A 13136-nucleotide genomic window follows, 5' to 3' on the forward strand; every position below is an offset into this window, starting at 1 on the left:
TCTGAGTGAAAACCTTTCTCAACATTTGAGGAAGGTAGGGTATAGCTCAAGCAGTAGAGTGCATGCTTAGCATGCATGAGGTCCGGGGTTCAATCCTCAGTACCTCCTCTAAAATAAATAAACAAACCAACCTAGTTACCTCCCTTCCCCCCCAAAAAAAATAAAATAAATTTTTTAAAAATTTGAGAGACAGAACAGAAACAGACTCACAGACATAGAAAACAAACTTATGGTTACCAAAGGGGAACAGGAGGAGGGGAGGGACAAATTTGGATTATGGGATTAACAGATACAAACTACTATGCATAAAATAGATAAGCAACAAGGCTTTACTATATAGTACAGGGAATTATATTCAATATCTTGTAGTAACATATAGTGGAATAAAATCAGGGAAAAAAAAACTGAATCACTGTGCTATACCCCTGAAACTAACACAATATTGTAAATCAAATATAGTTTAATAAAAAAGAGAGAAAGAACAGGCAGCCTGTTGCCCCAATTGCTAGTGACAGCCATCCTACAACCATTAGGGGAACAAGCCCTATGACAAAGCTGAAATGAGGGGAGAGTCAGGGGGAAAAAATGAAGTATGTGATGACGTCACTGCCCTTTGGACCAATCCTGAAGCTTACCCTACCGATAGATTCTCTGTATGTCAACAAATGCAGGTCTTTGTTGTTTAGAATAGATTGTTACTTCAGCTAAAAGAAAAGATTCTTTCTTAACTGATAAATGGTTTATATTTAAATTAAATACAACAATAATTTTGGTCAAATATTTTCTCTTAGTATCCTAATTTGTTTTTTGAACATAAATTTTACGCTTTTGGCATGGAAATAATTTATTTAGTTTCTTGAATTAAAAAGAAAACATAGAATACATATATGCCAGTAAATTTTAGCTAAAACTGTCTTTGTTATGTATTATACCCCTTATACAGAAACAAAGTTAAACATGACAACTTTCCTTGCTGAGAAGGCAGGGTCTCCATCCTTCATTTCAGTGTGAAAATGACCTGAGGATGTTCTCTTTATAAGTTGACTTAGGTCTAAGAGGAACATTTATCAAAATTTGTAAAGCAAGATTTACAAGAGAGCATCAGATTCTTAAAGCCATGTTTTTAAGAACAATCTTTGAATTTCTAAGGAAAATTGTCAGCTTAAATTTTGTCAAAGCCAAATTTTACTATTTTGGTCCCTTAATGGGTTCCGAAAAGTGTTTGATCCATGTGTCACCATGAGAGCAATTTACTTCTGCAGTTATGCAGTTTGAGAGTTTATTTTCAATGAGGAGGATTTGGTTTGATGATGATATGAACATGGTATCCTCTTTCACAGAAAATGAGTGTATTATCAGATATTCTGCAAAGTATTTTATGTATGTATTTTCTCAGCCTCCTGTCAACACTATGGGTTGTGTACTCTTTTTGCATTAAGAAAGTGAGACTGAGCAGATAAGTAACTTGCTCCAAGTTACATTGCTAGTAAAGGTTAGAACAATATTTGAGCCCAAGCGCAATGTGTTTCATTAGGCCAAGCCCTGACTGCTCTGCTTTGAGTACAACCCCTGACTTAAGACTAAAAAGAATAGCCAAGAACTAAAGCCTTCTAAAAACGCAGAGAATTCTGAAAATCGAGGAGAGAAAAAAAAAATCCAAGGAAGAAAATGGGAGGCACATAAAGAAAATGACAGTGCAGAAAGCACTTCTGTGAGCTCCAACTTAATAAATAGGTGCACACAAACACAGGAGCAGCTGTGTTAGAAAAAGCATGACAAGGGGGAGGTGTAGCTCAGTGGCAGAGCACGTGCTTAGCACGCACAAGGTCTTGGGTTCAATCCCCAGGACCTCCTCTAAAAATAAATAAATAAACCTAACTACCTCCCCCCTCACAAAAAAAGTTAATTAGACAAATAACAAAATGAATAAATTCAACTTTATTTTTTAAAAATGAAGAAATAGCACCACAGTGTTTAACCCAGAAATGCCAGGTCTTATGAAAAATTCCAAAGCCATCCATTTAAAAGATTTTGAATGATTTTCAGACATGGATCAGTAATAATGATGAGCGCTAACCTCTCCTGAGCACTTAGAATGTCTCAGATACTGCTCTATGTGGTTTACCGATACTGTCTCATCTCCTCCTTGATGGCAGCCCTGTGAAGTTTACTGATAGATGAAGAGACTGGGTCTCTAGATGGTCAATCAACTGGCCAGGGGTCTCACAGCTGATAAGTGGGGGAGCCGGGGTGTGAACCAGGTGGTCTAATTCCAGAGCTTGGGTTCCCAAGCACACACAGCATCAAGGAAGGAATAGACTTGTGCTCAGGATGTGGGGGTGCTCTCTCTACAAAGGCAAGCTGGGTCATAATACGGTGGGAAGAGCAAAGCTCTGAAGTCAGAAGGCCTGTATTTAAGAGCTGCGTCTTACAAGCTGTATTGCTTGGCAATTATCCTTAACCTCTCTGAACCCGGTCTATATAATGGGGTAATTATACCTGCCCTGCCCACCTCCCCAGGTTGTTGTGAAGATCAAATGAGGCTACATGTGTGAAAGTACATTATAAACCTTAAAGCCCCGTATAAATCGTGCCCCCTGGAAACAAGTGATTGTACCATCATGAGAGGAATAGGGCGTGATGTAGAGAAAATACAAAAGCTTTGTCTAGGCAGTGGGCAGATGACCCCCAAAGTTTGTTTTCAGCTGCAAGCAGAGAGCTTGTATGCAAAGCAGGGTTTTAAAAAACAACAACATTGAAGAGTATCAGTTTGAATGTTGATAAGTGTTTTATAAATAGCTGCATAATTAGCATGTACTTACTGCAAAAAGTATACATAATATTTTATTCCCTGTTGTAAGCTGTAATGAATCTGCTGCCGCTACATCCTAGGAGGTTTTCACTTACTTTCCCCATGATAATTTTAATACGTGGAACCATTATTAGCTGAATTAAGAATAAGTAAATGAGCAGTAAAAAAAAAAATACAGAAAAATTACAGGTGCCTGTGGTGAGTAAGATAATAACTAGGTAAAAATATATGAAATAATTACAGTGTTTGAACGGCAGAGCCGGCATGAGGAAAATGACTCAATGGAATATTAAACTGGTTGTTGGCAGGGTAGCAAGGCTGTGTGGCCTTCACCTCTTCTGATTTTCAGCCCTAATACCTCACTGAATACAGATCCAGTTTGTCCTCAGCCACATTTGTGTGAGCAAAGGAACTGGTCCAATTCAATGAAGATTTAGTCATTCTGAAAGCCTGGGGTCCTAGAGATTAAATACACAATAACTAAAAGGGCCTGTTTAAAAGGTATACCAGACATTTATTATTTGGGTGACACAGAATATGAACTTATTTAGAATGTCATATGATCTGTATTTGATACCTCAACAAAATGGAATTTCAAGTGATTTAGACAAAGAGTTTTAAAGAGTTGTGATATTTTTGAAATAAAGAAAATTTAAAGAAAATTGCATAATAGGTGGCACTCCAAACAATGTCATTGAATAGTTTAACAGTCACTCAACAAACATTTGGAGCTTTTTATGTTTCCACGTGCCCAGTCCTTGATTAGAAAATGTGTGTAGAGACTCACAATGAGTTTAAGACAAAGTTCCTAAAATAAAATAGTGCCATTATCAGCCACATGAGTGGACCTGGAGATGTCATACTAAGTGAAGTAAGCCAGAAAGAGGAAAAAAAAACCATATGATACCACTTATATGTGGAATCTAAAAAAATAACACAAATGAACTTATTTACAAAACAGAGACAGACTCAGACATAGAAAACAAACAAGGGGAAAGGGAATGGGGAGGGATCAATTGGGATTTCAGGCTTTGCAGCTGCTAACTACAGTATATAAAATAGATAAACAACAAGGTTCTACTGTATAGCATAGAGAATTATATCCAGAACCTTGTAATAGCCTATAAGGAAAAAGAATAGGAAAAGGAATATATATACATATAAAAAAACTAAATCACCATGCTGTACGCCATAAATTAATACCTTATAAATCGACTATACATCAGTTCTTTTAAAAAGACATGGTTCATGCTGTTAAGGATTCTAATTTAATGCTCCCAGATGGTGAAAATCTTATTACCATAACAAGAGAAACCTCCAGTGAGGATTTGAATCATCAGTGGATTTAAGAATGCCTGGTCTGGTTAGTAGTGGTGAGCCACTGCTTTCTGAATTGACAGGCATTGGACAAGAGAGCTGGTTGAAACTGTAGCAGAGAGGCTCTGGTTCAGACATGAAGAATCCAATCCCTTGCCTCCCTGACTGTCAGATTGTCAAGGCTGCAGCAGTTAACTCTTGGTTTTCTGGATGTACTTTGTTTTCTTGGAGGATTTGGAGAGATCATTTCTACATCTCAGATGGATTTCCCTGTTATCCAGCAAACTTCTAACTCACCTAAATCTGCTCCGTAACATATGTTTGGATAAAGAAATACTAATATTAAACAAACATAATAACATAAACAAGTCAACAAAGTACTGGGGAGGATGATAAGAAAACTTGAGTTCTAGTTCCAAGAATTTCATCGATAAATTCTGAAAAATCACTTCACTTCATTCTACCTCAGTTTCCTTACCTCTAAAATGGTGGAGTTGACGGAGATAACAATCAAAGGGCTTTTGCAACTCAGATTCTATGATTCTGTGAATCATCTGAAATCAGCTCAGTATATCAGTGATGAGTTTGGCCACTTTGACTATTATGGCCTTTTCTTAATCATGTTAAAAGTAACAATCCAATAAATAATTCCAGAGTCTCTCAGACTTTTAACTAGCTTTTTATAAGATACCAGAATCAGATGCCCAAATCATGTTATCTTCCTGTGACTTTTTCCCATGAATTCAAGCAGCCATACTGCTTCTTGTCATGGTATCAGGAGTCATGACCTTATTCTATACAAGTATTTCCCGATCATTTGACAAAATCATTGGATTATTATGTATTTGATATTTTCTGCTAATCTACTTTTGAAACAGACATTAAGTACGTATTTCAGTTAGTGTTCTTCATATGGTAAAAGTGTGTGCGGTATGCATTGATAATCCTTTCTAAATCGTTACTCTTGCTGGAAGAGAGATTTTTATTCCACATAGGACTTTTTCCATCAAATGGTTGATGCATTACTACTCCAGTTTTAGCCACAAAAACTCTCCTGATGTGTGTGAATTTATGAACATACTATATTTGAAATGTTACTCTTGTTAGGTTGCATTTTTGACATCACATTGAGACAAGACGTTCTTTATTCTTTGGCTGCTATCTGAGGGGAATATAGTTTTTTCTCTCTCCTCTTCTTTTTTGTAGGAGTTAAATAAAATCTAAAAATCACATAAATATCCTAAAAGCCTGGGGAGATTGCTATGGGAATAAACAGAAGCCCCAGCACCTCACTTGTAACCATTTCAGGTATAATCAAGTACATGTAAAGTCTTATCTGTGTCCCCTAAGAATTCGATTCAGCAGATTTTTTAGGAATGGAATGGTATGTTGCCCATGGAAGGGCTGAATCCTTGAGCACATGCCTGGATTCAGCTATAAAAGTACTATTACTCCCAACTCCATCTTAGTAAATAAACACCTGGAAGGGGAGACTTTGTGAAACAAATCAGTACTTCCTTTTGTTTTTCCAGAGGCAAAGGTACTTAACTTTCATGAGAAAAAAGAGAAAGCCTCTTCCTGGTCCCTCTGGGTCCAGTCAGTTCTAGCTCCCAGGAGGTTGTGGAGTTATGCATGAAGAGTGGTGGGCGCTCAGCCCATGGTTTAGGGACTGGATATGCTGAGTCAGCTCTCGGAAACTTGGAACTTCAGCAAAAAATTAAAGAGGGAAGGAAAGACGGACAAAAGACGGAGAAAGAGAACTCTTGTTCCCATTAGGATTTCTGCTTCCCAGATGGAATTACTCTTACTAATTTCATGAACCCGAACACCAATGTGTAGTCACTACAGCCACTATTTGTGGCCATGGGGGTGGCGATAGCGGAAAGAGCCCTGTCTGGATTTGCAAGCCCTGCCATTGACTCACTGAACAACCTTGGGCAGATCTCCTCTCTGACCCTCAGTTTCCTCATCTGTAAATATTTACCCTTCAGGTTTGTGGAGGGCATTACATGATCATGTAAGCACATTGAGCATATTTGTTATAAATTGTAAAGCTCTACCCACATTTGAAGTATTAACCATGTTAATCCTTCCGATCATTTGTTCTATCTTTTGTTGTAGGCAAAAGACAGATTTCTGTAGACAAAAGACTTCTCTCCAGCAGGAGAGAAGACAAGAAAAATCTGTCCTGACCCACAGAGACAATGATGATTTAGTCATTCTGTACTAGGACCCTATATATTAGCCACAGGTGTGTTGTTGGTATCTCTGATCCAACATACAAGCGTTTGCATTGCTTCCTTGAGTCAGGTCAGGATAACCTGGAAAGTTAGAATTGTATCTACTTACTATCAACATGATATTTCAAGCCATTTCAGCTTCATACAAGTAGGAAAGAACCTCTCTCTCTCTCTCTCTCTCTCACACTATTTGTGGGTGAACCAGTACAACGTATTTTTCAGTGAGTCAAGAACTACTCATTTGGTTCCCGCCATGTGCCTGACTATGCAAATAGCTGCAAAATGTAGTGCCCAGCACTGCAATTCTTTTGAAAGAAAAAGTGAGTTATGTATGCATACAAGCAAGGGACCAAAGGGTTAATCAGAAAAGAAATAATTTTCACATAAAATGATCTTTCTTCCCTTTTTTTTATTACAAGCTCAAAGAGAATTGTAGCAATACAGGTTGAGCAATTTTCTTTTTTATGAATCTTGTGCTCAATTTATGAAAGCCATTTTGCAACCCATTTACATGCAGTAAACCTTTGCTTTAAGGTTCTGTCATTTACCTTGATCATAATTATTTATAGTCCCTTTGGAAATGGCCCTTGACTGGTTTCGCTCCCAAGCACAGCACTGCTACAAGACGGTTTTCTACAGAGCCTTTTAAGTCATGGTCGTAAGCTAAGACATGCCCCGGCTTGCGGCCAGGTACAAACACAGGGGTGTTGTGTAATGGGGAATAAACTAATTGGAACTAGGAGCATTGGATTCAAAACCAGCCCTGCACACTCATGATGCAATCCTGGCCATTTGTGTTCCTTTATTGTAGTTTTCTCACTTGCAGAAAGGGAACGATGCTTCATCACAAGACAAAGTACACCTTAATTGAGGTGCTCTATGCACAAGTTACAGTGTAAGTCGTACAGTGGAAATTGTTTTAGGAACGGATTGTGTATAATATGAACTACTGTAAATCACTGAAAAAGGAAGGGTATGTCTAACCTAAAATCTTTCTTGGTCACATACTATCTTCTCCCTACTGTAATCCACAGGAGAATGTAAACTGAGAGCAGGGACCTTCACCAGACCCATAGACTAGACACTCAATCAAGTATTTTGTTGTATTAATGAGTAAAATTTCTACAAAAAGTCGCTATGCTAGGCATGGTACAGAATATAAGATAAATAGTATATTACCCCAAGCCTCAAGGAGCTTGTAGTTGAGATGACTAGCCATCAATGCACAAAAAGTCTGAGTTAAGTTGTGGATCTAGATAAGAGAAGAAGGGATGGTATAAGAAGTTATCTGAGTCCCTCACCGGAAGACGGACACAGCAGGAACCTTTCCTCGTGCTGGCACTGGGTGAGTTTATCTTCCTCCGGCCTCACTTCCTCCCCATGTACTCTATCAGTCACAGCTCCAGCAGGACTAGATACCCCCTGAGAAGGGTTTCACTGAAATGCATATAATGGAGGCTTTCAGAGATGTGTGCAGAATTGTGGGAGCCAACAAAAGGTGGCAAGGCCCCCAGAGACAAGCAACAGAAGGAAGCATAACCCCACCAAGAGGTGAAGGCAGGGCGGAGGGCAGGCAGGGAGGCACAGTGAGAATCCTGTCAACACACAAGCCCAAGTGAAGGCGTGCAAGGCTAATTCCTCAGACAACTATCAAGGCAAAGCCAGCTGAGTTTTTATGCATTTGGTCCCAACCCTTTTATGTGGGTGGGGGTTTTCTTGAGGGGCTAAATAAGGAATTCCATCCGTCCAAAAGGCTGGCTTTCCGAAGCTGGAATCTTGTCACTCTGCCTTTGCAAGTAGACAGTGAAATGGCTCAGTATCTTCCTTGACTCCTCGGCACTTACCACGCACAGCCTTCTCAAGGTACAGAGCAGGAGAAGATGGACTATGCCCTCAACAATAAGAGGCGAGTCATCCGCCTGGTCTTGCAGTGGGCCGCCATGTACGGAGACGTCCTGCAAGAGGATGACGTGGCAATGGCTTTCCTGGAGGTACGTGGGGGTCGGCCCTTCTAAGAACACACTTTGCCCTACAGTACAGAGACCACCCAGAGGCACGGCAGCTTCCTTAGTGAAGCTGTAATTGCAAATTCTAGACTTTGTTAACATGTTCATTCATTGGAACAGAACTACAAGAAAAGTAAAGAAAAGCGTCACCCATTATCCTGCCACTGTAATTCAATAACCGGTAGTAGCATTTTAATGTATTTTCATTTGGTGTTTTTCTTTGTTATATATTCCATAGTTGTAATCACATAGTACCCATCATTTTGCAGGCTGCTTTTTCCACTTAACTTTATGTATGATTTTTCCATGTCAGTACAGTCATTCTAATAACAATTTCTAATGACCTTTGAGTAGCTATGCCACAGATAAATTTATTTGTTCCCATATTGTTGAACACTTCCATCAGTTCCATTTTCACCTTCCGAGAATAATAGCACAGTGAACATTTTTGTGCAAATAGGTCCATCCTTGGTTACACTCCTGAAAGTGGCATGACTAGATCAGATGGTAGATAGTTTTGAGTGGAGTGAAGCAGTAACTTTGCTGAGGAATTCCCGGGGCTGTGAGGTAGGGACGTGACTGACTTTGTAAACACTGCTTTGAGCTGAGCTTCCTTTTCCCTTCCCATGGCTACAGCCCCACATTACTGTGTCGACCTGGGCATTTAATCATCGATGACCCACTCTGTCCTCTGAAACTGGGATGAGGACCTTACTTCTGTGCAGGCGAAAGGCAAGATGGCTTCTATTTCAAAATTTATCAGTCTGTATGTTCAAGACTGAATTATCCAAAGGATATCCCCTCTCTCCTTTTTAATCGTATCATTTGGCAGGTAGAGAGGTGAGGCTGGGAGGGCAGGTGGACTATGAGAGTCCCTCAAGGCTGGGGAATGAAGGGGTTTCTAAATGGAGAGGAATAACAGCAGCTTGGGTCATCTGTTGGGTCATGGCCTCAACGCCTACTGGGTAAAGGACCATTTTGCTGCTGAGCCAAAGTAGTGGTTAAGCTGCCCCTGCCACAGCTGCGGGGCGGGCCACTGCTCCTGCACAAAGCAGGGCACAGCTGCTGCTGCTGCCCGCTGGGCCGGACAGTTCCCAGGACATCAGTGAAGAGTCCTGAGTCAGTGGCACAAACTTAGCAAAACTTCAGCGCAGTGCTGAAGCCCATGGCAGCATTTTTACACCAGTTCACCATGGCCAGTGGTAAATATTGAATAAACAATGAATACTAAAATAATAATCAAAATAAATATTAAAATTTCCCTGAAAAAAAATTGAGGTGAAAAAAATGCTCTTAAAGTGTAGACTTTCAAATGGCCCATTCCAAACATCGCCTTGCATTGCTTTTCATGTAAATATTATATAAACAGTTCATTTGCAATTGAAAATTTTTTTGGAATTTTTTATGGTGGGGGAGTACATCCTACATGACACTTGCCGTTTTATTCATTCTTCAGTGTACAATTCAGTGACATCAATCACATTTACAAGGTGATGTAACCATTGACTTCCAAAACTATTGATTTCCAAAACTCGTTCTCGCTTGCAATTTTGAATTTAGACATGTTGTAACACTGTCTTTTTCTTTTTCGTCCCCAGTCCATGAAACCATGGTCTGGAGTTACCGGGGAAGCAGCTGACGTAGGGACACGTCTTTGTTGCTCTTTACAGAGCTGTGTGCCTTTTGCGGTTCTGGTTAAAAGCCTGTGACCTTTGCCAATTACAGGAGTTTTATGTGTCTGTATCAGATGATGCCCGGATGATTGCCACCCTCAAGGAGCAACTGCCTGAGCTGGAGAAGATTGTCAAGCAAATGTAAGGAAGGGCTTGGCTTTGGGGTGTGCTCTCATCAAGTAAGTGCCTGCTGCCTCTCAGTCACATTACCTTCCAAAAAGCCCTTTGCCCCCCAGAAGGTGAAAGCTGGTTTTTCAGCAGCCATGCAGTGTTCTGATTTGAGTGGTCTGGGCCTTGGCGAGGGGGTGCAGTAAGGCCAGATGAACTAAAAAGGACCGAGATTCTGCTCAGCAGCCTTCTGTGCTGGGCGGCAGCCAAGAGAAAGCCTGGGGGAGCCAGAGATCCTCCTTCGGCGTCTAACTCAGTAAATTTGGGTCCTGTGGGTTCGAGGCAGTGAAGCCAGTAACAAAATGGTCAGTGGCATTTCAAGAAAGTTTAAGAATTACTTATATGGGAAATTCACTTTCTGCTGCCAAAGCTGGTGATAGTGAATGTTTGTGTCCTCTCAGTGGAAACAGAAGATTTTCACATGCTGTTCTTTGAGCCAGTGATTAAATTACTGGAGAGAGTGTGTGCTGCGAGGTAGACTCTGAGAGCTAGACATCCTGCATTTTAACGTCAGTCCCACCAGGGATCTGCCTGGGACAGGCGCTCATCTTTTAGCTGTCTCCTCCCTGCATTGGCCTCTCAGTATTAAAATGAGGAGGCTCAAAAAATAAAAATAAATAAAAAGAAAATGAGGAGGCTCACACTGCTTCCTGAAGGGATGCTGTGATTTCGCTTTCTAACATAAGATTAAAGTTATATGCAAATGAAGCAATTTAAAATAATAGTACCAACAGTATTAAATAATGTGCTTTCTCTCTTTCTCGTAGTTCAGAAGATGCAAAGACTCCACAAAAGAAGGTCAGTGGCAAAGGATTAGGATTTCCTCATTGTCTGGGTCCTGGAGAATCACAATTCTCCAGGAATATTGTATTGCAATATATACAGGTGATGTTTTTGCAAAAACAAAATACGTTTGCTTCACTTCCTGACTCTGACTGCTTCTCAGGCATGTGTCCTCTGAGCTGCACTCATGCATCGCCCCCGCCATGACAGTTGCTGTTATTCTTTTCACAGCACAAAGTTCTTTTGCAACAGTTCAACACAGGCGACGAGAGAGCCCAGAAGCGCCAGCCCATCCGAGGCTCTGATGAAGGTGAGAATTCTCTTCCAACTCCTGGTTGTGGAGATTATTTAAAGTCAGAATAAAACCTTCCGCCTTGGGAGTCCCCCCCCCCCACCTTGGACCCACTGACTAGCTTTTCTTGGCTGTCCCTTTGTACTTCCGGTGGTTTGCTTGGAGGTACCCTTTTGCATTCTAGTTATTTATGTTCTTGAACTCAGCGCCTGGAGCTGAGGTGCTTGTTCACACTTCCCTGATTCTGCCTCTCCCCCACCGCCACCTTTCCTTGTAGGAGAGAAAGATTATCTCAGGGACCAGCGGTCACGGTGGTGGGAGGGTGGCTGGCACTTCGGAGATGCCTTGCAGACGTGGAGCGCCAGGGTCACCTGCAGAGCAGGGCTCCGCCCAGAGAGGGCGCTCTGGCCCTGAGCACAACCTTGTGGGCAGCCCTCAGGGAGGCACAGAGGCTGGCTGTCATCGGTTAAGATTTCTCCCAAGAATCACAACCAAAATAAAATTAATAATAATGATAGAATCTTCATTTTAAGCACGGATGACTCGTGATTTAGGGCTGCCCAAAACTCAAGAATTTCAGTAGCTATAATTGCTTCTAGGATTTGTGTGTTCAGAGGCGAGCATGGGGGTGCCACCCAAGCTCCGTGGCCCTGGAGTACACCGACCAGTGAACGAGTGAGCGGGAATCTCAGCGTCTCATCTGGGGCCCAGGTGGAAGCACTCCTGTTTGCAGGGGTGTGGATGGTGGTGTCCCACGACCACACCAGGCATAAGGCATCTAGCCTACAACACAAAAAAAGAAAGGCTTGCAGACCCAGAAATTTAGCCTAAACATGCTTCTCATTTTTTTCCCCATGACCTAGCTGTGGGTTTTTCTCAAATACCTGTTGTGATCTTTATGATTGGGGCTGGCAGCTGTGGTCTGTTCTTAGACTGATGCTCAGGTAAAGAGTTGCAGGAGGGGACAGGCATAGATCAGTACAAATAAATAGAAATCGTAAAAATGGCAACATGATGCAAATTTTGGAGGATGTCTGCACATTTTGCATAGGTTATGAACTCCCAATACCAATTTCCCATATTGTTGTCTTCTCAATAGTGCTGTTTAAAGTCTATTGCATGGACCACACCTACACAACCATCCGGGTGCCAGTGGCTGCCTCGGTGAAGGAGGTCCTCAGTGCAGTTGCCGACAAACTAGGCTCTGGGGACGGCCTGATCATCGTCAAGATGAGTTCCGGGGGAGGTAAGAGCCTTAAAGACCTCGGGCTTCTGCAAGGTGGAATATCTCGTCCAAACAGAACCCTGCCAGGAGTTAGCATGGCCTTTCCAGGCTGACCCAAAGGGACAGACGGGTGCTGTGTGTGCACCCACAAGTGACGGAAGTAAATACAGTCGGAGGCGGGCTGGGTTCGTGTCTACTATTCTCTATCTTGTCGGAAGCAGAAAGAGGTGAAGCGATCTATCCGAGGCAGCTGGAACTGAGGTCTCTGGGGTGGATGTCAGCCTAGAGTCCTTTTCCCATAAGGTCTGAACAAAACAGCTTTAGGCCTTGGCGCTCTGAGAATTGTGGATCCTAAGAGGGCACCTGGCTTGACAAAACCTACGGGTCTTGTGAAACCTATGGGTTTTCGCAAGTCTGACATTGCAGGTGGTCCTGGGCTGGTTCTTTTCAGTTGATGGTGGTTTCCCTCGATTCCCAGTAGAGAGGACAGGAACTCAGCTCATCAAATGAAACGAGGAACATTTTCCCTCAGGGATGACTTGACAACCCTGTGCTTTGCTGAAATGTCATCTATTCATTTGTCATATATTCATTGGCCACCTAGTGTGGCTGTCACAGGA

At 41.6% G+C, this 13136-nt stretch overlaps 1 protein-coding gene across 11 annotated transcripts in view; it reads left to right on the plus strand.

Annotated features, from left to right (window-relative positions):
* RAPGEF4 (Rap guanine nucleotide exchange factor 4) overlaps positions 1-13136 on the plus strand; it is a 273427-nt gene that overhangs the window by 229974 nt on the left and 30317 nt on the right. For 10 of the 11 annotated variants that reach the window (XM_074363889.1, XM_010960700.3, XM_045520925.2 and 7 more), the window contains 5 exons: positions 8210-8360; positions 10101-10189; positions 10984-11014; positions 11231-11309; positions 12391-12537. In XM_074363889.1, the coding sequence (XP_074219990.1) occupies positions 8210-8360; positions 10101-10189; positions 10984-11014; positions 11231-11309; positions 12391-12537 (497 nt within the window). Of the gene's footprint in view, positions 1-8209; positions 8361-10100; positions 10190-10983; positions 11015-11230; positions 11310-12390; positions 12538-13136 lie in introns of those variants that run through there. The other variant, XM_074363893.1, reaches the window with a different exon arrangement.

The sequence above is a fragment of the Camelus bactrianus genome, chromosome 5 (assembly GCF_048773025.1).
Source record: "Camelus bactrianus isolate YW-2024 breed Bactrian camel chromosome 5, ASM4877302v1, whole genome shotgun sequence".
NCBI lineage: Eukaryota > Metazoa > Chordata > Mammalia > Artiodactyla > Camelidae > Camelus > Camelus bactrianus.